The 25867-nt window shown below is 46.1% G+C and overlaps 1 protein-coding gene across 2 annotated transcripts in view; it reads right to left on the reverse strand.

Moving 5' to 3' along the window:
• The window catches only part of LRCH4 (leucine rich repeats and calponin homology domain containing 4), a 553531-nt gene that overhangs the window by 20725 nt on the left and 506939 nt on the right, over positions 1–25867 (reverse strand). Inside the window, exon 19 of one of the 2 annotated variants that reach the window (XM_085638320.1) lies at positions 22603–24343. The exons of the other annotated variant lie outside the window; for it this stretch is intronic. Coding sequence (XP_085494446.1) covers positions 24137–24343 — 207 coding nt within the window. The 3' untranslated portion in view covers positions 22603–24136. Of the gene's footprint in view, positions 1–22602; positions 24344–25867 lie in introns of those variants that run through there. 2 annotated transcript variants of the gene reach the window in all.

A 25867-nucleotide genomic window follows, 5' to 3' on the forward strand; every position in this document is an offset into this window, starting at 1 on the left:
AGTGGCGGACCTTCCGCCCCCCCCCTGGGACTGAACGCAGCGTAGTCCACCCCGGGATGGCATCACATACACGGCACTACAGGCAGATGATTCATGACGCGTTTCTCACTTGGGTCATTACCACTTCCTCCCAGAGCATTAGATAGGTCTGTGGGGCGTAGAGCGTCGCGATGCTGCTTATCGACTGCATTCCATGATGGACGGCAATGCCCTCACAGCACCACGCTTCACTACCTTTGAATACCTCATACTGCGTATGGAGGGCAGCTTCTGGGAGGGAACAGTTCACAATGCACTTGTTTTGGGTTTGTTATTAAAGATGAATGAAACCTCAGGTATTTCACGCTTGAATACCGCTTGCGGGTATGCCTACTTACTACTGCATTCTTCAACAGCTCAACCTTCACTACTACGCGGCCGGCCCGACTGGGTTGTAGGCGACATGCTGTGTACTGTAGTTGTTGCTTTTCAAACTGTGCTTCTTGATTCTTGCACTGCATGTTGTCGCTGCTGGCCTGTTAATTCAGGATGTAGGCGTGGAGCTGTGTATTACTCTTTCAGGATCAATAAAGGTTTTGAAAAAAAAATAAATAAATATATATATATCCATACCCAATGTAGATATCCCCAAGCAATTGGAGAATATGACCATGCAAACTGACACTACGGGCGGATCGCCCTCCATAACTGATCATACACCCACACCTACTACCTACATTCCCAATACAGTCTGGATCACTCGGTTTAATGAGTTAGCCACTGGCCTATCCCATCTCAAGGACAAAATGCATAACCTATCTACTATCACTAAAGAACTTCTTACCATACACGGAGCCACCAATGACACCGTGAACCAAATCAGTCTCCAAACGAGAAATTGCATCCCCACGAATGATCACACCGAGAACACTTGCCAGTATAACCAAATCAACGTCCAACCTAGTCGACACATATCCAAGTTCTCACACCCCAAAAACACTAATCCGGGTAGTTTACCCTCCCCATCGTGGCCTAGGAGGTCAAGCGATGAACTATCAGACAGAGACATCGACGACATCCTTACATCCTATGCCCGGACTACTGACAACAGTAAGTCACAATGTGGCACTATTCAATCCATTGTAACCAATCCCCTCAGAGAACCAACTTTCAACAAATGATCCGTAAATAGAGATAACCTCACAAATACCAACTTAGAACAGATTACCCTAAACCACTCTATTAACAAGTCGAAGTGTGGGCTCATTAATAGTAGATCTGCTAGCTAACATGCTACTGATATATTCAATCTCATTTTTAGAGAATTACTTAGACATTATGGTCCTCACAGAAACTTGGGTAAATAGTTCCTCATCGCCCATCCTTGACTTACTGGTTCCTCCTTCCCATGACCTAATCCGACTAGACCGAATCGGTAAACTAAGGGGAGGGGTAGCCTGCATTTATCGTAACTCAACATCAGTCAAGCAAGCGGACTCCATCGGGCTATCCTCCTGTGATTATCTATGTATTAATATCTATGATTCTAAGCGCATCGCCAGCAAGCTTCACATATTCTATCACCCCCCAGGCGATAACTTGACTTGTATCGACGAGATTATGGAGATCATGGCATCCAACGCCAACTCATAAGTACCTCATATTTTCTTGGGTGACTTTAACCTCCATTGGAACAACGCAAACGATCACATTGTAGGCTGTCTTAAAGAGTTTCTGTCAGAACAGGAGCCATCTCAATTCTGTGACAGCCCAACTCATAACAAGGGAGAGACATTGGACCTCATCATTGCAAAAACTAACATCGTCCTACTAGAATCCATCACCCCATGCGATGGGTCTGAACATTACTGCATCCTCTTCTCCCCATCAATATCGAAGTTATTCAAAAAAGGGACCAACCCTCAAAAACAAGACAATGGAAAAGTAACTTACAAAATATCAACCCCCATCACCTTGGTAAAACGTTGCAACTCCGCCCTGACCCTCATGATGGACATGACTGATGTACATGACCTCACAACCTTCTACAATTCCACTTTACTTGAAATCATGGACTCTACAGCGCCCCTCCTAGAAAAAAACGTCTCCTCCAAAATTTTCAAACCATGGTTCAATAAGGCCCTGAACTCGGAGCGTCGGCATCTAAGAGTTGCAGAGCGTCTATGGAAATCTGCTCCTACCACTGATAACCTTGAGCACCTTAGAAGGTTAAGGAATTCATACAATAGGAAGATTCTTAAGGCAAAGGCAGATTTTTTCAGAACCCAGCTGAACCAAGCTATCAATCGGACAAAGAAACTCTTTGAAATCGTCAAGCAACAATCATGCAATACGACTAACTCTAGGGAACTAAACGACCTGGCCACACCTACCTGTGATGTGCTTGCCAATTTCTTCCACGAAAAGACTAAGATCATCGAGCTAGACATCCAATCCAAGATGGCGCTCCCGCAATCTATGGTCCAAGATCCTAAATGTGGAGCTACATTCAAAGTACACTTTAATAATCCAGAGGAAGTCACAAAAAACAATGCCTCATGGCACACCTTCTCGCCAATCTCTCAACAAATAATTGACAACACTTCAAGTAATCAACCCCTCAAATAATTTCTCGGACCCCCTGCCTCCTGCCCTGTTCAAAATTTTAAAAACATCTATCGTACCGCTATGGGCAAGAATTGCAAACGCCTCCCTGAGCCAAGGTGACATTCCGGACTGCCTTAAAATAGGGCAGGTCACACCTATACTAAAGAAAGCGGACGCCACTCCATCCGATCTCAACAACTACCGTCCTATATCCAACATCCCCACTTTGGTGAAACTATTAGAGAAATGTGTACAAAATCAATTATGCAATCACATTGAGAATTACAACCTCTTAGACAGTCACCAATCTGGCTTCCGTCAAGGTCACAGCACAGAATCTGCACTCACACATTATGGACGACATACCAAAAATGCTTGACCGCAACGAGTCATGCCTAATGATACTTCTTGACTTATCCTCCGCCTTCGATACGGTCAAGCATGACAACCTTTTGTCCGATAGGGACGAAGGATGGGCCTCTCGGGCACAGTGCTGCAATGGTTCTCCTCCTTCTTGAATAACAGAACTCAAAGAATCAAGATGAGGAATTCACTCTCGCAACCCTCTATGGTCACCCTTGGTGTCCCTCAGGGATCAGCCCGATCACCCATTCTTTTCAACCTCCTAATGGAGCCTTTGGCGAACGCTCTGAAATCAGCGAACATCCTATATCACCTGTACGCGGATGACACCCAGCTGGATCTGAAAATCTCCAACCCAGACGACTTCATTGACCTCAACACTATTCTACTAAAAACCCAAAGCTGGCTCACTAACAACCACCTCATGCTGAATACCAAAAAAACGGAATTCATTCTCATCTCGCCACCGAGCCACACACCGAAGCTAGACCTATGGTTAAAACACCTAACCTCCTTTGACTGTGTCCCCCTCATCATTGACTCAGCAAAATCCCTAGGAATCACCATAGACAAACATCTGAATACGCAATCGCACATCTCTAATGCCACCAAGGGAGCTAATCACAAACTGAGTATACTAAGGAAACTCAAGCTGGCTCCGCTGAGGGCATCACTGAATGCTGCGGCTAGACGGGTATCAGGAACCAAAAGAAATAGTCACATCTCTCCGACCTTGAAAGCCCTGAACTGGTTGCCTTACGAGGCAAGAATACACCTAAAAGTGGCTTGCATGACACACAAAGCAATTCATAACAATGCTTCCAGTTACTTGGCTCTAAAGCTGGAAAGGTCTGGAGGTGGCAGACAACTATGAAGTGCGAGCACTTTCCTTCTGAAACCTCAATCCTTCCATAAGAAGAGAACTGGCTGCAGAGCTTTCTCAGGGATCGCACCAAGGATCTGGAACTCCTTACCTCCAGTAGTATGAGGAATCTCTTCCTTTACCGCATTAAAAAAAGTAAAAATACTACTAATGAACAAATTCACGTCCTAAGTCTCAATTCTAGGCTGTCACCGAGTCATCTATAAGACCCGCACACCATTGCCTATCTCCGGTGGAATGAACAAGACTATTTTATGTAAGATTAATACCACAACCCTTAATGCTCAATAACTGTATGTAGTGTAAAGCTTAGCTGCCCTCGAGTCCCCCTTGGTTATCTATATACTTTATATCCATTGTGAATCGAATGAGGATATTATATGTTTGTTTCCTCGCACAATCACCTAATGTTCAATAACTGTATATTGTACAACGTCCTGCAGATTCCCGGTCCTCTATGTTTGTCATCCATATATTTTATATCTCTTTTGTACGAATTGACACATTTGTATGCGTGTATACCACCTCATCCATTTATGTTCTTATACTGTATACTGTAAAGCGCTCCGATACCCTCGTGGGTCACGTTCGGGCTATATAAAACTTTATAAATAAATAAATAAGATGTTTGCAACTCGATTGAAGAAGTGAGTTACGAGAGCTACTGTGACTCCACCCTTTGTCCACAATGCACCAACACACTGGCCCCACCTCGGACTGTTTTCCGCTCAGCGGATGAGTTGTGATCAGTATTGAAGGCAGAGCATACTGTGCATAGTAAAAGGATTAACTAAAATGGAAAATAATGGGGAGGTGTGTGGGCATGTGAATCTACAGCACCACATGCTATGAACTTATGGTTACATGGTAAGTGACATTTTCCGCTCGCAGCATGAGTCGTTATAGATAAACACGCTCTGCATAAACTATAAAGGAGCCCGTCTCCAAAGTGGTGGCTAGGGAGTAGAATTGCGCAGGACAAATCTCATAATATGAATATGCTGATATCAAGTGTTGAGATCAGAAAAGCTCTAGTAACTGGCAAAGCTGGAGAAGCCGCAGGTCCAGATGGGTTACTGGTGGAACTATATGAAGCTTTAAATGAAGTACTTATCCCTGTCATGACGAAATTATTTTCTCACATTTTTGAAGAGGGGGGGGTGGGATATACCGTCATCTTGGAATGAAGCATCAGTAGCATTAATTCTTAAACCCTCAAAATCGCCAAATTCATGTGATTCATACCGGCCAATCTCTCTGTTAAATATTGATTATAAGATCTTCGCAAAAATATTGGCAGAGTGGTTGAATGGAACGATAGTGGGCCTACTCCATAGAGATCAAAAAGGCTTTGTTTGGGGGAGAGGAATCTGGGAACTCACTTACAATCTGATCGAGGCAATCGATATAGCAAAACTCTATAAAACACCATTGCTATAATAACCCTAGATGCCACGAAGGCTTTTGATAAGAGTAAACTGGGCCTACTTAAAATATACACTAAAAGAATGTAATTTAGGGAAAAATGTCTGCAGGACAGTTTCTTTGATATATCAAGCCCCCATTGCTAGGATTCTAGTGAATGAGAATGTATCTGCACCAGTTAAAATCGGTTGAGGTACAAGGCAGGGATGCCCCTTATCTCCATTGCTTTTTAACTTATACATTGAGCCTTTGGCTGAAAAGATTAGACAACATCCAAGAATACCACCTTTCAAACTTAAGAACTGGGATAGGAAGGTGGCGTTATACGCCGATAACTTAATGGCATTTACATCTGATTTGAATGTTGCAATCCCAATAATTTATAAGGCAGCACATCACTTTGGTCTGGTTTCGGGATATGAAATAAACGCGGCAAAGACTGAATGTATGGCATGGAATCTAGACTCTGGTGCTCATCTAACTAAAAAAGTGCTGAGGTATCTAGGTATACTGATTACTCACAATATCAATAATATTACAGATAAAAAATTTCAGAAAGTCAAAAAAGAAATGCACAATTCCTTAACGAGTTGGGCTTATTTACCTTTGACTCTAATTGACCGAGTCAATTTAATAAAAATGATGGTGCTTCCTAAAATATTCTTTTTGTTAAAAAAACATCCCTCTGGCATTTAACGAAGAAAACCTGAAAAAACTTCAGGCAAAAATAAACACCTTTATATGGGCCACGAAAGGTATCAAAATATCTTGGAAGAAACTGCGTAGAAAGAAAAACAAAGGAGGGCTATGCCTGCCAGACTTAGTTTTGTATGCAAGGGTATTTATTTAGTAAAATGCTGATGGATATACCAGACAGCTCAGATATTGGTATAATGTTAAAGGAAATGCTATTAGATCTTGAGGGAGGAAGTAAGGGCTTCTTATATAAATATGGTGACCCAAGATACTTTAAGAAAGTTTGTTTAAAGATATTGAAGGGTTTAGCCGGTACGTGGTTTAAAGTCAAAAAAGTTTCAAAGATTAGGTACTACGGGGCACTGACACCAATTTGGAATGCGCCGGGCTCACCAGAGTGTACTAAAGACTCTATGGAAACTCCTTTGATAAAAGCCGGAATCCTGCGTTGGGAACAACTGATACCGGATGGTTCTCTGCTTTCCTGGGATGCTCCGAGAACACTTACAGATAACGGACTGTCCAAATTTAATTACTGGCAAATTAAAAGTTGGCATCAAGCCATTGAGATAGCTGTTGGCATGTCCAATGAGCTGGAAAAGACGCTGAGGAGAAAAATCTCAAAAAACAAAGAGGTGACGATCCTTTTGGCTATTGCTAGACCAGGTGGAGGGCAAATTCAAACTGCCATCGGAGCTGTGGGGAGAGAACTTGTGCAGCGTTTATCTTGAAGATTTATGGCAAGTATCTCACAACATTTTGTATACTACAGTTCAACCTGCAAATTTAAGAAGAAACTATATTTTCTGTATTCACAGCGTGTACTGGTCTCCCTTAAAGTTATCTAAATTTATGAAAGGTCCGGCGCCAAAGTGTCCAAAATGTCTCCAGATCAATGCGGATGATGTCCATATGTTTTTAACCGTCCAGTGTTGCACCATTTCTGGTCGGCTGTACGTAGAGGCATGGAAAGTATTTTTGGTTTAAGCACCCTGGTAAGCAGGCTTGGTGTTCTTTGGGCTGTTTCCATGTTATGAGGCAATGTCTCGGTGGGAAAATAAGCTATATTTATATTTGATTTTACTTGCACAGAGAAATCTGTAAATTGTGGGTCAAGGACACACCTCCAACGTTTTTATATTGGTTGATCTCCATTAAATATACGATGAAGCTTGATAGAGTTAAATTAGAAAAAGATAACAATAACAGAAAAGATTTCTGGGCTCCATGTGAGGAATGGTTCGGCACTCTTTGACCACTAGGAGTGCATCATTCCAATGATTATGCCTTTACACTGACTTACTTCACCCCTCGGGTTTCTGTGAGGCGCCCAGTGTGATACAGAACAAGTCAGCAGAGAGGCTCTGTGTAAAGTGTATCCATCTAGATACAGAGATCCCCAGTTAGTGCCATCTAAGAGGGGGGCCACAGGAGTTAATCGAACTGCTCTGAGTTTATCTGATGGCGAATGAGGGCTACATTAAAAAAAATATATATACAAAAAAATAAAACAAATTCGAGTTGGTGCAAAGAACTGGTATCTTTGTAAACCTGAAAAAATGGTCTTGGACTTTAAGACCTCGAAGCTCATAAATGCACTAAAGGGAGGTGATTGCGATTAGAAAAGCAACCCTCCAAGATCAGAACTGTACTTCACACGAGGGCAGTGGTTCAAAAGGAGGACCCGTGAGTCGTGTGAGGACCATACAGAGGTTCCAGAGTGGCGATGGCGGGATCCTTGGGGGGATTATTCTCTTTAGACTCTCAATGCAGGCCTTAATGACAGGGATATTAAAGAAGGAGGTGTTGTCTGTATTGAAGGTACGCTGCAACTGCGGTTCAAAGTTAGCATATAGACATATAGGAGAGGGCTGCCTTCTATAAGTGTAGGAGGTAAGAAACAAACTCCTGCACAAAAAGTTTATAGGGGGTCTACCTATTTATATATTCAGTAAGACCTAAATCTTTTCCACTTAGCTATCTAACAGGTGCAAGCAGTGGGCTTTCATGCCTCCAGCTGGATAACCATGCCGTCCTCTGGGAGGTAGCCAAACTCTAGGAAATCAGGTGCTTGATCACGAGGTCCAGCTGTTTGGGATCTGGATGATTAAGATGACCCAGACTCTGAGTCAAAAAGTAAGGTCTGGACTGTGTGTGGACTTCTGATGAGGATGACCAACATCTCCAGAAGAATCAAATACCAGGCCTGTCCCACCCAGATTGTTGCCACTAGGATGAGAGTCCAGGACAAGAGGAGGGGAAGAGGCGGAAAAGTGTAGGGAAAAATCCCTGAACAGTTTATTAATAGTGCATTGGCAATAGACTGTTGGTATCGGCATGTGGAGATGAAGGTTTGGAATTTTGCATTTTTGGGAATAGCAAACCGGTCTATTGTTGGAGTCCCCTAATGCTGGAAGGACTTGAGAATGACTTGTGGTTGGCTCCCACTAGTAGACTTGTTGAGGAGTCGTCCAGAATGGGTTCACAGAGTTATTCTCCACTCCCGTCAAATGCTCCATTAACAGGTGGAGGTCGTTGCAGTTTGCCCTGTGCCAAATCTCATGAGAGCTTATGCAGAATGTGCCGCCCTGCTTCTGGATGCAGAACATGGTAGTCATGTTCTCTGTCTTTATTAGGAATGCTTTTCCCCTGTAGAAGTGAGAAGAACACTTTGAGGGCTAGTCTGATGGACTGAAGCTCCTGGTAGTTTTTGTTGCAGCCCTGGTGCTGAGGGGTCCAGGGGCCTTGGACATCATCTTGTGGAGGTGAGCTTCCTACCCCGAGAGATACATCAGTTGTGATTGTCACCTGTGTAAGGGCATCTAGAAAGGGTTTATTATGCAACAGGTGTGTAACTGTTTCACAAAAGCGGAGTGTGCTGGGCCCTATACTAGATCATCGCAATGCCCTGTGAGGCATGTCCAATGTAGTGAACAGTACAATTCCTATGGATGAAGCCACCATCCCCAAAACAGCTCCATGACAGTTCAAATAGTAATGAAATGTTGTGCCCGTTGGAGCGCCATCACCCTGGGGGTGTTGGGGTATTCCTTGCCTGCCACTGCATTTACAACTGACCAGAGGAGGGGATGAACTGGCTCCGGCTGGAGAGGATATTTCTTTCACATTCATGGTTAAACCTAGGATATGAAGTAGGGACGCTCCTGTTTGAGTGTGTGCTAGGTATTGTGCACACTTGACCTGCCCTATGTATCGAAAGGCATGCATGGTGTTTCTGCTAGGTGCACGGCTACCAGCGATAGGCACTTTGTATCCGCCCTTGAAACTGTGGTGACTCCGAAGGGCAAGACTTTGAACTAGTAGCATCGTCGACTTACCACAAACCAAAAGTACTTACGGTGGGATGGGTGGTTTGGGATTTTCGTATCTAGCACTGACAATGATGTCACCCTGGCATAGCAGTGGGATGACTTCTAGTAGAATGACCAGGTGAAAGTGTTTAAAGTGGATGAACCTGTTCAATGGCTGGAGGTCGAGGATCAGCCAAAGGAATTGTCCTTTTTGGGACTCAAAAGGTACAGGGACTACACCCGCACCACTTCTCGCTGCATCAATTCACTTAGACTTATTGTCTGGCAGAGGAGCGGCATCTGTGGCCTATGCAGAAGCCCTCTTACAGGTAGTGGGCACAACTAAAGAGTCAAGGACAATTTGTCTATGAATACAAGCTGGATCCCCTGGGGGTGACTTGTATTTTTTCTCCACATGGGGAGTAACTACCGTGGCTCCTTAAAGTTAGTGGTTGCCAACTTGAGCATTCCGTTGAGTATGAGGAGGTAGCGGACCGTACGCACAGTCTTAGATAGGGTTTTGACTATGAAGTAATTTTCGTCTTCCACTGTGTAAAGTTTGACCAGCGATGTTGCCCAGCCCTTTGTATTGCTTCATGGCATGCAGGAGCATTATCTGGCAGGATACTGCTCAAGATCTGTGTTGTCTTCAATCAATCAATCAGTTAATTTGTAAAGCGCGCTACTTACCCGTAAGGGTTTCAAGGCACTGGGGGGAGGGAGGGGGGGGGGGGGGGGATGTTGCTGCTACTGGTCGAAAAGCCAGGTCTTGAGTTGTCTCCTGAAGGTCAGTAGGTCTTCGGTTTGTTGTAGGTAGAGGGGGAGGGTGTTCCTGGTCTTGGCGGCGCGGTGGGAGAAGGATCTGCCTCCGGAAGTGGTTCTACGGATGCACGGGACCGTGGCCAGGGCGTGGTCAGCAGAGCGGAGTATCCTGTTGGGTACATAGAAGGCGAGTTGGCTGTTGAGGTAGGCTGGGCCGGTTTTGTGGAGTGCCTTGTGTGCGTGGATCAGGAGCTTGAAGGAGATCCTTCTGTCGACGGGGAGCCAGTGCAGGTTCCTCAGGTGGGGGGTGATGTGGTCGCGGCGCGGCACATCGTGGATCAGGCGTGCAGAGGCGTTCTGGATTCTTTGTAGTCTGTTGATGAGCTTGGACGAGGTTCCGGCGTAGAGGCCGTTTCCGTAGTCGAGTCTGCTGCTGACTAGGGCCTGGGTGACTGGTCTTGGGAGTCTACACTAATCTTCCCAAGGAGCATCTCCTTCACTGTGCCTAAAGGGCTTCTCATAGAGGCCCTTTGGGTAGTAGATGCTGCCTGGGACTAAGAGAGAGCAAGCAGTGGTGGAGGTGCGGATGGTAATTGTGGGAAAGGTGCAGAGCTGGTGGTTGAGACTCTGACCCTTTTGGGGCTGGCATCCTGGAATGGTCAAAATGTGTTCCTCCACGAAGGCAGCCGGCGTTTCTTTGGGATGTGGATGAGTGCTGGAACCGGAGGTTTGGCTAGGGTATTGCCCTGCCTGCGTCTGGGTGGAAGAAAAGATTCTTTGCTTCGGAAAGAGTATATTAAGAGTCGTGTTTTAAGAGTCACTCCTCTGTGGTGTCTGAAGAGAGGTTCTTTGGCGCCGGCTTCTATGCCGGTTGCAGGAAAGGTTTCAAAATCTATTCCAGCTCAGAGTGTGGCTTTCTGGAGCCTTGAGCCAGAGTCAGCATCGGTTTTTGGCTCAGTTAGGCTTTTCACAGCCTTGGGCTGAGGCAGCGTCAAAGGGCGACGTAGTTCCATACAGCTGGATGGGGGTCTTTGGTCGTGTTTACCCAGTCTCTCAAGTCCGGGCGTCCTAGTGTAAAGAGTGGAACCCAAAGAATTGTGGCCTTTCTGGATTGATTCGGGGCTCGATACCGGACTGCCATGGAAGCGATGCTCTGTCAACAGGTGTTTCAGGGCTTGAGACTGACCTGGGTGCCATCGGGGCACATGGTGTCAACTTGGTCTTCGGTCTCTATGCTGACATGTGGATTGCTGGCTCAAGGAATTCATCCCCCTCCTCGACTTCGGAGCATTTGGAGAAGATGGCCTCTGTACGTTCTCCTCCTTGAGCTGCTGTAACGCTGGTCGGCCTTGCTTCAGACTCCTTGGCACCTGGGATGTCTTCGGCTCCAAATATGTTGGCCATTTCAGACGAGTCTTGACTTTACTGATTTGCATAGTGCACTAATCACCCGAAAGGGTATCCAGGAGCTGGGGCAGGGTGTGTAGGTTTGTGGTTGGTCCGCAAGTAGAACTCAAGAAGAGAGGAGGTTCTGATGTGTTGAGGGAGGTCGTTCCATGTCTTGGGTGTGATGTAGGAGAATGAGCGACCTCCAGTTTTGATTTTGCGGATATGGGGAATGTGTGAGGGTGAAAGCGAGGCAAAAGGTAGGTATCTGGTGGGTTGGTGAAAGTGTATGCGGCTGTTCAGGTATTCTGGTCCTGTGTTGTGTAGAGCTTTGTAGGTGTATGTTAGAAGTTTGAATTGGTAGTGCTTGTGAATGGGAACCCTGTGAAGCTTCCTAAGATGCAGTGTGATGTGGGTGCGGCATGGAAGGTTGAGTCTTGCAGAGGTGTTATGGATGGTCTGGAGTCTGTGTAGGAGTTGTTTGGAGATTCCGGCATATAGAGTGTTGCTGTAGTCCAGCCTGCTGGTGAGGAGTGCTTGAGTGATGGTCTGTCTAGTGCTCCGAGGCAACAATTTGCAGATTTTTCCCAGCATACATACAATGTGGAAGCAGGAGGTCACCACTACATGGACTTGAGAAGTCGTGTTGAGCTTGTCGTCTTGGATGATCCCTCGATTTCTTGCGTGATCTGTGGGTGTTGGTCCTAGCTACATTAAGCCGATACGCCCACCTTCTTTTCCAAAGGTACCTTAGGGGTCCTTTTGTATCTGAACGCAAGACCGACTTCACAGGAAATCCTAACTTGTTTGGGGAAAAGGTAGAGGTTGCAGAGCTCGTGATGGTCACTCTAGGGAAATGTGATGTTATAACTAGGGCGTAAGTGGAAGGGAGTACTTTCCGTAATGCTGCCCTAGGAGCATTCTTGAAAAAGCCTCTATGAAGGCTCGAGAGGATGGTGGCTGAATGTCGCCAAGCAATGAAGTGCCCTGACCATTGACCATTGGATTCAAAGTCTTGGCATCCTAGCAGACATTTTCTCCCGCGGAGTATTGTTGTTTTTGTCACAGGGTTCAAAGAGGAAGCCAGTGGAATTGAGGAGGAACCTGGAGGGGAGACCCGATGTGTATTCATTGGTCGATCTCGGAGCAGCATTCCTGAGCATCTGAGTCCGATGCTGATAGAAAGCAATCTGAGGCGGAGCCTGTATGCTGGTGCATAGTGGAAACAGGGTATACTCATAACAGAGCTCATGATTGGTGGTGCATAGTGGAAACAGGGTATACTCATAACAGAGCTCATGACTGGCACGTCTTTGAATAAAAACAAGTTGCAGATGTGCAGGCACAACACTGGATGGCAGGAGCATGCAGAGCGTATATATCTACAGCCAGAATGCATATCTAGTTTAAAGTGCTCCTGATGGCGCTGCCAGGACAGCTCAGTGCTTATTACCATGGATGAGGAACCCCGGCGGAGAATGGAAGCGTCACCCTGGAGTTTAAAAAGGCTCGTGCCATGGCCAACACTTGGACAAGCCATATATTTAACATAGTCATGTTTTCAGTCATGTGTTGTCACCAGAGTGTGTCTGTAAGAGGGAGGACGGCTCGGCTCAGCGGAAGTCGGAAAACCCGGATGGAGCCATGACGAGAACCCCGGATATCAACCGCGTTCTAGTCTCCCTTGGAACGCGTGACGTCAGGACGCAGCCACCAATGGAGCACAAGAGGGGCGGAATCAGGAAGGAGGGAGAGCGGAGCAGGACGGAGAGCGAGGGAATCGAAGGTGAATGGACGACGGAGCAACGGATATCCAGAGCGGAGGACAGCGAGGTTCCAGAACGGAGGACCGGAGGCGCTGCCGGAGAGCAGGAGCGGACGGGACGACAGAAGAAGGACGGAGACCCCAGCGCAGGTGTCCCAGAGCCCACAGCGACGACCGAACAGGAGTTTGCTGCTTTCAAGCCCGGCGGCTCACGAGAAGGAGAGGACGCCCCGGGTCCGGCTGCCGCGGCCCGGTACACGGGTCGTGGCCTCAGGCAAGTGCCGCTTAGAGGGTCTTTTTGGTGGGGTAGCTGGAATACCTATTAGGAGACACACCCTACCGGAGCCCACTATTCCCTCACGAACCTTTAGAAGGGTTCCTCCCTGACATCCCCATTCCCTTCCCCCCCCCCCCCACGGCGTTATGGTGAAGGTGGCACAACGTAAAGAATAGGAAGGGTAAAGCCTAACCCGAGTGTTTTCTGTTCTTTGTTTTTCAACCCTGGTGAGGAGAACCCTGGAGACAGCCAGACCCGAGGAGGGACGACCAGGACATCCCAGAGTAAAGAGTGGTAGATGGACACATACCCCTTTGAAACAAGGAGACGAGAATCCTAACTTCTTGGAAGAGATTATTAATTTTCCCGTTGAACCTATGGTGTAACACAGACTGTCTTTCTCTTACTGTGGCAAATAAACAGTATCCCTCTCATAGACACATAACCTGACTGCTTGTCCTTCTATACCACTACTCTGCCCTCAAGCCTCCTTACAGTGTCTAACCACCACCACCTGCAAAACATATGTAAAAGTGACAAGTGGGATGGGCTGGGAGGACTAAAGATCAGTTTCAATTCAGGACACAGATGAGAAGCTGATGGAGGGGCGGCTCTAAGAAAGATCTGCTCCATTTCATGGACGCTTCAGACTACGCTCTGATTAATACTGAATTTTAGATGTTTTGATGCTATTTTTACCAAGTTACAGAAGAAACGATGCTGATTTTCATCTTGGAGTACTGCAAAATAATATAGTGGACTGGGCTTTTCAACGTTATTTATTTTGTAATTGAAATGATGTTCTGTGATCGAACTGCAACCCTGTCTTACTCGAAGAATGGCTGGTCATTGCTAGCACTCTGAGGGCCTAGCTCCTGTGACGATAACACGTCAGAAGGGCAGTAGGCAGGGAAGTTACCTGGAGTCCAAGGAATGGGTTACTTCTGTCCGAAGACAACTATTGACACTCAAGTGATGAAAGCCGCTTCCAAACTGACAGTGGAAGATAAGACACAAGGACTGTGGAGGGAAGATTTCCAAAATGTATAACGGTGAGTCAGAGCTCTGTTCTGAAACTTAAAAGTCTACATTATTTTAAGGGATGCTCAGCACAGCACCGATTGAATCGGACAGTGGAACGTTTTAAGAAGTATTTTTTGCTTCTCTGTCCATTTAATTCCCCTTTTTAATGGCTGGGCTACTCCCCTCTGCATGAGGCTTTGGTGGTGGTCTTTGAGGTCACTATGGGTTCCTTATTTTGCATGCTAACTGACTGGTTTAACAAATGTGTGACATTTGCTGGTCTGGGAAAGGGGATTTTTGACCAATCAGCAGGGGTCTGAGTGACTCTCTGGGAGAATAAAACCCCTCGCTTTCTCAAATTACACGCAGACACCACCTTGGACCTTCTGTTCACTTGACAACTGAACAATAGTTCTCCACGACTGAATGGCTTCCTTTCTTTCTTTTGTCAATCCGCTTTGCTTTTTGAATCACCTATGGTTGTAGATGCTCACATGTCCAGTCTCAGATCACACCCTTTTATAGACTGCACAGCAGGTCCTTAAACCCAGAGGGCTTCCAGGCCTATTTCTTGGCACTAACAGCTCTGCCTATCTAACTTGTCTCCCACTCCATCATTAGCCTTGTGTTTCTTAATTGTTTCACAATCACAGTGGCTTTGATATTACAGGTAAACTCTTTATGCATTCCCTTTTTGCATAAGCCCTGCCCTGTGCATTAGGACCTATTAGGTAACAAATTGGAAGGAGGATATCAGTCAGTGAATAAACACAAGAGCTCATGTTCCTCTGAGGCATGTGTTGCATCATATCGCAGATGGTGCATGCACACACGAGTTAAGGGCCCTCCTTGAGAGGTGTGTGCTCTTCCTGACCCGCTTGCCCAGTTTCCTCCCCACATTAGTGCCAAGTGATGGCCGCCTGGCAAGGACTCATGCGCAATCTCCGATACCCTTGGGGTTGTTTCAGCATAAGCCAATGCTAATGATGTGTTTTCAGCCCTGGGGTTGTCACTTTGATCCCTCTTGTGAGTTGCAGAGAGACTGAAGCCACAATGCTGGACTTGATAGCCATCCTCTCGATGGAAAACCACAGGCGATAAAAGTCAGAAACAAAACACACAGACACACAAAGCCGTCCAAGTTGAAGAGTTCATTATTCTACATGGCATTACATCATGTACAACAGGAAGAAACATGACACAGCAAATTCATAACATAACAACGAAGACGACATTAAGGAGGCAGCAATTTACAAAACAAGAAGCTGTGAGCCAAAGAAGGGAATTAAATACCGGGCTATTTACATTTGTACATCTTTAAAGATCCAACAGTACCGTGTTCTAAATTCATCATCAAATATATATATATATATATATATATGTATAAAATATATATAATTTAGTTTAAGGCAGCAAACATTAACTTCTGCAGACACACATTTAGTGTTATGAACTAGGAAGAAGGGGCTGTGACAAGACATTCCAGCACTGTAGGGAGAGGGAGCCCTGCCGCCACACCGTACGCTAAGGACTGATACCGTAAGGTAAGGACTGATACCATACGGTAAGGGGTGTCGGTGTGGTAGAGGACCTCTGTTTACTGAGACGTGTAAGAGGCACAAACTTAAGGCTGCACTGTGAGGAGCTACAGGGACTATGGTGCCACAATGGTAGAGGTACAATAATAAGGTTGTGTGGGAAGCAGGGGGCAGAACGTTAAGGGTCACAGTATAAAAGATTTGGGAGCTGTAAGAAGAGAAGGTTAAGACTGAATTTTAAGACATGTAGACACACGAGTGCTACAAGGTTAGGATTAAATTAAAAACGGTGCTGGAACCTGGGCGCACTAAAGTAGGGCATGGGTGAAGCATGTGCAGGATCCACCAGTATTGGAAGTAGGGGTGGCAGAAACAACCCTACATTGCCCCTCTAAATTCAGCCCATATGGCTTCAGCAGTAGATGCCGACCTGCCTAATATAAAGCACTTGAAGCTTGTTTCCTCTAGTCCCCTTGCTCTGGGTTACACCAGACACAGGGCCATGATCCGAGGCACTTGTCATGAGGGGCACCGGTCACAGGTACTCCTCAGTGTTGTAAAGCACCATCCTAGACATCACGGATGAGATGTCAGACATCAGCGTGTACCTGGCTGAACGAGCACACGTGCCGGCTCGACAGACACACGGGACCTGGAGCAGAAGCCGGTGAACTCTCCGACACCCTGACACTTCTAACGCGCGCTTCTGTCCCTGGAGCCAGCAGCACCCATATGAGCTCTGTTGCAACAATGGCCTTCCCTTAATACAAACCCACATCCCATCGCTTTCTTCAAGCGAACTACTATTTTACAACCAGTTGGTAATCCTGAAGTTTTGAAATTTGGGAAGAGGTGCATCATCAGTGGTTGTTTTACGTAGACTCAGCACACACACCTCTGATATAAAGAGCACTTTCTGAGACCAGGGTACTACATTTCATATTTATGCTCTGGAAATTCCACGATGGATGCAACCTTCATAAGCATCCAAGATGGTTTCCTGCTGCTGCCTTGACACAATGTCTTCCCTTCCTACAGCAACGGTGCATATGGAGATCAGAGGCATCGCTCTTTCCAGCTTGACACTTCTGTCCTCCTTGTGCTAGATTAGCAATCGCCGCACACCTGCCTTGTGCTCTCTTTGTTCTTGCCTTTCAGTTTCCTGTACTGTCTTGTCTTCCAACATCGGCCCTAAGCTTCTCCTCTGTTAATCAGATATTTCCTCCTTTTAGAAGTCAGTTTTGCTTTAATCTCAAACTTTTTCTCCAATGTCTAATTTTCTGGGACTTAGCTGAAACAGAAGCCAATCTACTTCGAGACACCGGTTCATCCTATTTGGCCTGATGTAGGATCTATGAGAAGTAGCAAAGCCTGGTCCAACCAGGGTGGACGGTTTCTGTTCTCCTGGCTGTACAGTAAAGTGAAGGCAGCCAGGAATTGGTTACTGAGCAAATCTTAGTCAGAATGCACAGTGTGCTAGCAAGGCCCATGGACATGTGAAAGCTTGTCCATGTTTTTTTAAGAGGAACACGAAGGTACTAAATGATGGGGACCAGCCACATGCACGTACCCGCTTGGAAGCATCAGAACTGAAGCAGCCGGAGGGGATATCCTGAATCCCTCCGAACCAACTCAGCCCACACAAACGAGTGGCACACCGGAAAGAGTTTGGAGCACCTCATTCGCACAGCCTGGATCACTGCACGGATGCCAGTGACTGTGCAGTACATAGTCCTGCTTGTGCCATGGTGCCTTGACGGCATCCTCTGTGCTCTTCTGCATCACTGATGACACCTCTGAGTACACCTTGCCAGAGATAGATAAACCGAAGGAGTCTTATGTGATGCAACAGCGCCACACTGACTGCACTGTGTTCCGTGGGGGACAGGAGGGACAAAGGGGACCTCAAATGTGGTGTCAAAGAGGCATTGAACTTTCTGGCAGCAAGTGCGGGTGTGCTGCCTCTGATCAAGAAGTAGGTAGTGGCACACAGAGTCTTAGACAAGCACAGATGCAGGTACACTAAGCAACCAATCGAAGGCTGAGTGCGACAAAGCACATATGAACCCAATCCGAGCACAGCTTCTGAAGAAGGACTTGGCCCTTAGCCCTGCAGAGGATGCCACTCGGACACAGTGAGAGTGCACCGCTTCTGTTTGAACATGCCAACAACCAGCAAGGGTCTGAAAGGCTCAAATGCAGGTACACTACGTAAACAGAGGCAGAGTTTGTGAAACCAACTCAAACACACCTTCTGGTAAGACTTGTTAGCCCTACAGAGACACATGAATGCACAGTGGTATTTGATGAGTTATTGAAGTTTGTTCACAGACCCCGTAATAGTCCAGGGCCACCGCAGATCCCCCTTGTGGAGCACAAGTGACGGGTTACATCCACTGTCCTCCTTTGTGTCGAGAACAGGTAAAGATGGTGGAATTCCAAATGTGAATAGACCCTGCGCCATGGACATGGGCTATCGAACAGTCTCTGCTCATGTACGCAAACATGGCAAATTCACACACGGTTACCGCTGAGCAGCGTAGCTGTGATGGACAGATCTCAAGCTCTAAGCTGGAGTAAAAGCATATATTAAGGGCGGCCATCATGAGTTCAGGAGTGCTGCATTCAAGCAAACCTTCAGGATGTTCCAATAAAAATGAACCTGCATACAATTAATTTAAATGGAACTTATTTCATAGTGAGTGAGAAGTCTGAAAACCTGGCATGTCTCTGGGCCTTTCTGGCGCGATGGTGGAATCAATCCTTTTAGAAGGTCTCACCCGTCACGATCCTGAGGATGGGTCTACGACACTGAAGCAGTCCCGCTACCTTTTCTATAGCATGCTCAAATGCGCAAGCGCAGAAAGGTCTGCTCGCGGCCTGGACTACAGGAGAGCAGGTGCACTAACATCAGGACTGCTCTATTAGGACACTGAATTGCTCGGATCGCAAGGATGAAAGCTTGCCCCGAAGAAGCAGGTAAGGTCTTCAGAGTACTGCATTCTTTCTCCTGCAGGATCCTGCTTGAGGTTTGTGTGTAAAAGAGCTTTAATGAAAAGATGCCAGGCTGGACACAGAAGCGGGGTAAGCTTCTCTAAAAGATGTGCTGATTTCTTTGGCTAAATCCTCTCGGTGAGTAACATGGTGAGGTCTGTATAGTTCCATCACTCATGGTTGTCCTCCGCTCTCCACTGTGTGAAGCTCAGCCCTCGTTGAAAGTCCTTGGAGCAGAGCAAGTCTGATACGAGCTAGCATGAACAAGGATGACACCCCCATCAACGACTGGAAAAGGTTGACATCTAGTAAGCATGCGTGCTCAACTCAAATGAGATTATTCAACCAGATTACAGGATTGAGAATTCAAACTGGATGTTTTCAAAACTGCTCCTTTCGTAGACATTTTTAAGGCATGGGTGTGTTCAAGTTTGCAGCGGTCACTATACAAGACCAGAGGAGAAGAAACTCCAACCTGAGATGGGTGTCAGTTCCGGGAATCCGGAATCAAATGAAAATCCCTCTTTACTTGCAAGTCGCAATGTAAAAATCACTGAACAAGGCCTACACGCCAGGCTTAAGATTCAGAATGGGTGAAATTGATATGTGCATATAGGGATGGACACCCATGTTCCTGCACAACTCAACCTGCACTCTTCTAAAGCACCACAGAAGAAAAGACAGGATTTACTATAGTTTGTCTTGTGCTGGCTTCTTCCACAGTATGTGGTGAATTATTCATGAGTCACCACAGCACGAGAATCTACTACAGATTCACTGCTTGAGACGTGAGACCAACAGGCTTGGGTCTGCCTGCCCATCAATGCAAACCAATCATCAGGTGGTTCCAGACGTGCACTATCAGTCCTCGGAGCGGACTCTTCCTCTGTGAAAGCATCATAGTGCACTGGTGCCCGCACAGTGAGAGCTGATGATTATGGATGCATGCCCACTCGGATGTACAGTACCAGATATGGATTCCTGATAAATGCACACTCTCGTCTATAGGAACCGTTTTTGCTTCCTGATGTATACACATGCTGGTTTACAGTGACCGTCTCGATGTATGCACACTCTGGTGTGTAATGACAGTTCTTGCTTCTTGATGTACACACATGCTGGTTTACAGTGACCGTCTCGATGTATGCACACTCTGGTGTGCAATGACAGTTATTGCTTCTTGATGTACACACATGCTGGTTTACAGTGACCGTCTCGATGTATGCACACTCTGGTGTGCAATGACAGTTATTGCTTCTTGATGTACACACATGCTGGTTTACAGTGACCGTCTCGATGTATGCACACTCTGGTGTGTAATGACAGTTATTGCTTCTTGATGTACACATATAATGGTGATGACAATTATTGCTTCTTCGCATACGCTCACTCTGGTGTGCAGTGACAGTTATTGCTTCTTAATGTATACACATAATGGCGATGACAATTATTGCTTCTTCGCATGCTCACACTCTGGTGTGCAATGATAGTTCTTGCTTCTTGATGTACACACATGCTGGTTTACAGTGACTGTCTCAATGTATGCACACTCTGGTGTGCAGTGACAGTTATTGCTTCTTGATGTATACACATAATGGCGATGACAATTATTGCTTCTTCGCATGCTCACACACTGGTGTGCAGTGACAGTTATTGCTTCTTGATGTATACACATGCTGGTTTACAGTGACCGTCTCAATGTATGCACACTCTGGTGTGCAGTGACAGTTATTGCTTCTTGATGTATACACATGCTGGTTTACAGTGACCGTCTCAATGTATGCACACTCTGGTGTGCAGTGACAGTTATTGCTTCTTGATGTACACACATAATGGTGATGACAGTTATTGCTTCTTCGCATACGCTCACACTCTGGTGTGCAATGACAGTTATTGCTTCTTAATGTATACACATAATGGTGATGACAGTTATTGCTTCTTCGCATACGCTCACACTCTGGTGTGCAATGACAGTTATTGCTTCTTCGCATACACTCACACTCTGGTGTGCAATGACAGTTATTGCTTCTTAATGTATACACATAATGGCGATGACAATTATTGCTTCTTCGCTCACGCTCTGGTGTGCAATGACAGTTATTGCTGGTGTACATTGACAAACATTGCGTTTTGCAGTGTGCAGGCTTTGTTGTGTACAGAGTCCTGTTGTTCATTGGTGTGCGCTACTGCAACCACTGGAGCGCTAGTTTTCGTTCCACCCTGAGTGCTATTGCTTAGTCAAGTATGAAACCTATGCTGTTTATTATTGCTTATGTAGTGAAAACGTTGTAGTGTGTCGCTGCCCACGCCAGAACAACTACCGCTCTACATACATGTTCTTTACTTAAACTGCATAAATATTTCACTGGTGGAGTAGTTACTACTCTGTGTTCTGGCTTCTAAAATTACTAACTTAGTGTTCACCAATGTTTATGATGCGCACGCCTTATAGCATCATTTCAGAAATCGCCTTTGATGGCGTGACTGATGCTTGTCTATAGACACTGACCAACCCATGGTTAACACAAACTATGGATTGCGTTACTGCATGCCACATAGTGCGGTACTGCATGCCGCATACGGCGTTACTACATGCCAGATAGTGCAGTATTGTCAACACCACCTACTCTGGACTCTACATCTCCAAACACAGCAGCCAAGCTATCGGCCTCCATCCGCAGAACCAACATAACGAGTTTTGGTAGAAGTACTGGAATGGTACATTCATCTACAGTAGGGTAGTCTCCAATTAAGGGTGTAATGGTAAAAAAAAATACTAGGGATGTTATTAGGGTTATACATCCACAACACACATTAACTATGTAACAACCAAGCCACTGAGTCAATGCCATAGAAAACCAACTGAGCGATGCCGGTGCATTCCAAGATCCCACAATGGAAACCTATGATCGCAAGGAGAGCGCTTACACCCTGACTGGGACTTTAAAGCTGCCAAATGCAGGGCTAGCCCAGCACAGCCTCTCTGGCCAGTGGCTTTCATGTGTTAGGGGTGAAGGCTACAATCAGTGGACACAGAGCACACATCATATTTTGAGATTGACTTGTCAAGCATTGTGTGTGTCTCCACAACTCAATGACACTTCTGGTACACGTCTATGTAGAGAAGGTCCATAGATGGGATATGCCTCTGACCCCATAAACATTTACTTTCATGTAGGAGGCTCCCTTGCATGCATGGTTAATGCTTCCATACCGCAGTACTGAGGCAAACTGCACACTCCTTGCCTGCTTCCTCTGCATCACTACTCATTGTCTACCAGCACACCGAATGCTCACAGATGCAAACTTAGCACATTATCTCACTGTGCTGGGCTAGGCTAGGACTAACACCCTTCGACTGCCCACACAACTCCATCCAATGTCTAACAAAAGAACATACAACGTGATTCTTCGGCTTGGTGTCTCACCTACATCTTCACCACTGTGTCCCCTCCAAGTTCACTTTAATGCTTGCTATCCAACTTGCTCTTCTTGAGCACTAACCACAGGTGAAGGATACCTAAAGGGTGTTTTTACTGGCCGTATTTCAGCCAATGATTGCATAGAAGTACCGTTGCAAGAACCACCTGGTGTTTTTTCATGTTTGAACTTTAACTAATTAGTTGTTTGAATCTAATCTGTTTTTATCTCACTCATCACTTCTTTGGGTTAATCTACCCACACAGCATCTTCTCATTTGTTAATCAAAGAAGGTCTGATGTGGTGTCACTGTAGCCAGACCGGCGTCTGGCGTTGCTCAAGTCAGCGTCTGGCGTCACTCTAGCCTGGGCGGCGCCTGGCGTCACTTTAGCCTGAGCGGCGCCTGGCGTCTCTCTAGCCTAGGCGGCGTCTGGCGTCACTCTAGCCGGCGTCTGGCATCACTGTGCTACCCTGCGACTTAGCATGCAGCTCTTATGAGGCTTGATTCAAGACTTCTTGATCAAGTGTCTAAGCTGAGTTGAGGAGCAGTGCACAACACCCTCTAAGGACTCAAGCACGCATCACCCAAATACTGCCCATCGCCTGGGTAGGGTGCAATAAACAGGGAGGGCTACGAGGGGCTGCTCAAGGGTTCCTTTCGTCGCCTGTTTTTTGTCCCCTTTGTGGCTCAGCACTGAACTGGGTGGAGACCTTTCTCAGGCTCCTCGTATCATATGACTGCACACTCATGACAATAGTCGGGCATTACAAGAAGAGGAAGGGTCAGCCCAGTGTCCCATGTGAAGGTTTAACAGAGACACTGACCTATTCTGCGAGGCAGCAGCTTGGAGAGCTTTAGCTCTGTTTCTCCCCTGTCTAAATTCATGTAGGCAGCCATACCTTCAGCTGCTTGCCAGGAAGTGACATCACTGGAGCAGGGCACAGTGTCTTACTCTGAATATACGTTTAATTTAGGAACGCAGGTCACCTTCCACAGACCAGGACTGTGAGGGGCAGTCCCAGGGGGGAGAGCAACAACTAGCCCATTGTGTACATTTAATGCGTCCTTCTTAGGTCACTCTACTCAACACCTGCTGGTGGGAGGGCCTTCCTTGGATTTCACGCTGACGTACGGACTTAAATCCTCCTAACCTGGGACGTGAAGCCCTTGCAGCAGAGGACTGCGGAGCTTCTCTGCAGGGCTTTGGCTGTATTCGGAAACCATTACTGAAAGCTGAGAAATATCTGCACCTCTCGCCCATCAGGCAAGCCAACTCATCCTTTACCTCCAGCCCTGGTAGTTAGAACAGTCCTCCAGCACTAAGGGGACAGAGGGAGAGGGGGGGGGATTTTCTCCTCTTGTTCCTTTCCCAGAAAAGTGACATTGCTTACTTATGCAGACAAAACTGGAGATCAGAACACAGACCACACTGGCTTCTCCTCCTACTCCATTCCACAAACACCAAGCAGAGGTGAGAGCCGACACATTTTGCAATGATTTCTACGCTCAAAGCCTAACCGCTCTTTGAACCTCCAAGCATCCTTTGTCTTGGTCAAACCTTGGAGGTGCACAAAATGTAAAACCTCTGGAGTCTAAAGTTTGGTCCTTCATGTCTAATGCGGCTGCGCAGATTCCTCCCTGGGTCTGAGGACCTAGTGTATGAAAGAACCAACTTCAGGGGACCCCCTTGCTTGGCTTCCAGGAGGTTAAAACACAGACAGTTTGCAGTAGGCCACATAACACAGCAACATGACAAGGACATAGAAGGCGCCAAAGCCAGCAAAATGGAAGGTGCAGGGGGCCCCGGGCTCTGCGACGGGAGCAGTATCTTTCATCTGCAGTAAGGCATTGACAGTTCTTTGTATGCTGCAGGCGTTGGCTTGGAGAATGTCAGAGGGCAAGCAGAGGTCGACCTGGGTACGAGGTCAGCAACAAAACAGACAAAAGACAAGAGAAAAACAAAAATGAAAGATGTTATCAAGAGCCACTGAACTTCTTACGTACAGAAGGACACACAACATGACACACCAGAGCACCAGAGGGAAGTCCGTGAAGTGCAAGAAAAGGGAATATAGATTACACCTATAATTACATCGGTAAAGTGCCAGCACCTGATCAGTACAGCCAAGTGCCCATACTAGCAGTGGTGATGAAAGGAAAAATTACATTTTACAGAAGGAAAATGTTACTTACCAGTAGACATCCAGTTCTTGGCATGTAGAGCTGTAGATTCACATGCTTTGCATGCTACTGCCATCTAGTGTTGGGTCCGGATGTTAGCAAGTTGTTTTTGATTGAAGAAGTCTTTTCCACTCACAAGGCATGGTGACTCCTCCTTTCGGTGATAGTGAGCATGGGCATCTACTCCATTGTTAGATTGTTTCCCATAAGAGCGTGATAATGGAGTTGGTGGGCTAGATTAGAGATGTCCATGTGAATGTATGTAGTAAATGATTAAGTAATTAACTGCAACAGGCATAGGTACCTGGGGAGGCAGGTGGGTGCATGTGAATCTACAGCTCTACAGGCCAAGAACAGATGTCTACTGGTAAGTATCATTTTCCGTTCAAGGCATGTGAGCTGTCGATCACATACTTTGCATAGACTATACAGCAGTTTGCTCCCAAAGCGGTGGCAAACCTGTAGCTGTTGCAGTTGTTTGAAAAAGTGTTCTAAGTACTGCCTGGCCTGCATTAGCTTGTTGTCTCACAAACACATCTACACAATAATGCTTGGTGAATGTGTGTGGTGTAGACCACGTTGCAGATGTCTGCAATGGGAATTCTTCCTAAAAAAAAGCCATAGTACCCCCTATTTTGTTGTTTGAATGAGCCCTAGGGGGTATTGTTAAAGTTCTTTTAGCTTTTGCATAGCATGTTTTAATGCATTTTACAATCCACCTTGCAATGCCGGATTTTGAGACAGCATTGCCTTTGTGCGGTGGCGCAAAAGCCACGAAGAGTTGCTTTGTCTTATGAAAATGTTTCGTCCTTTCGATGTAGTATAGTGAAGCTCTTTTAACGTCTAATGTGTGTAGAGCTTTTTCTGCAACAGAATCTGGTTGAGGGGAAAAAAATAGCAACTCAACAGATTGATTTCTATGAAAGGCAGATATTACCTTTGGTAGGAATTTGGGATTAGTACGAAGAACCACTTTGTCTTTGTGCAAGCAAAAAAAGGGTTCTTTAATAGTTAATGCCTGAAGCTCACCTACTGTCCTCAGTGATGTAATAGCAATGAGGAAAGCCAATTTCCAAGTGAGAAATTGTAACTCGCACTTGTGTAATGGTTCGAAGGGTGGACCCATTCATCTGGTAAGGACAATTTTGAGATTCCACACTGGTGCAGGTGGAAGTGTTGGAGGAATTATTCTTTTGAGTCCTTCCATAAATGCTTTGATCACAGGCACTCTGAAAAGGGACAAATGTTGTCTGTTT

Source organism: Triturus cristatus, chromosome 12 (genome assembly GCF_964204655.1).
Source record: "Triturus cristatus chromosome 12, aTriCri1.1, whole genome shotgun sequence".
Taxonomy (NCBI): domain Eukaryota; kingdom Metazoa; phylum Chordata; class Amphibia; order Caudata; family Salamandridae; genus Triturus; species Triturus cristatus.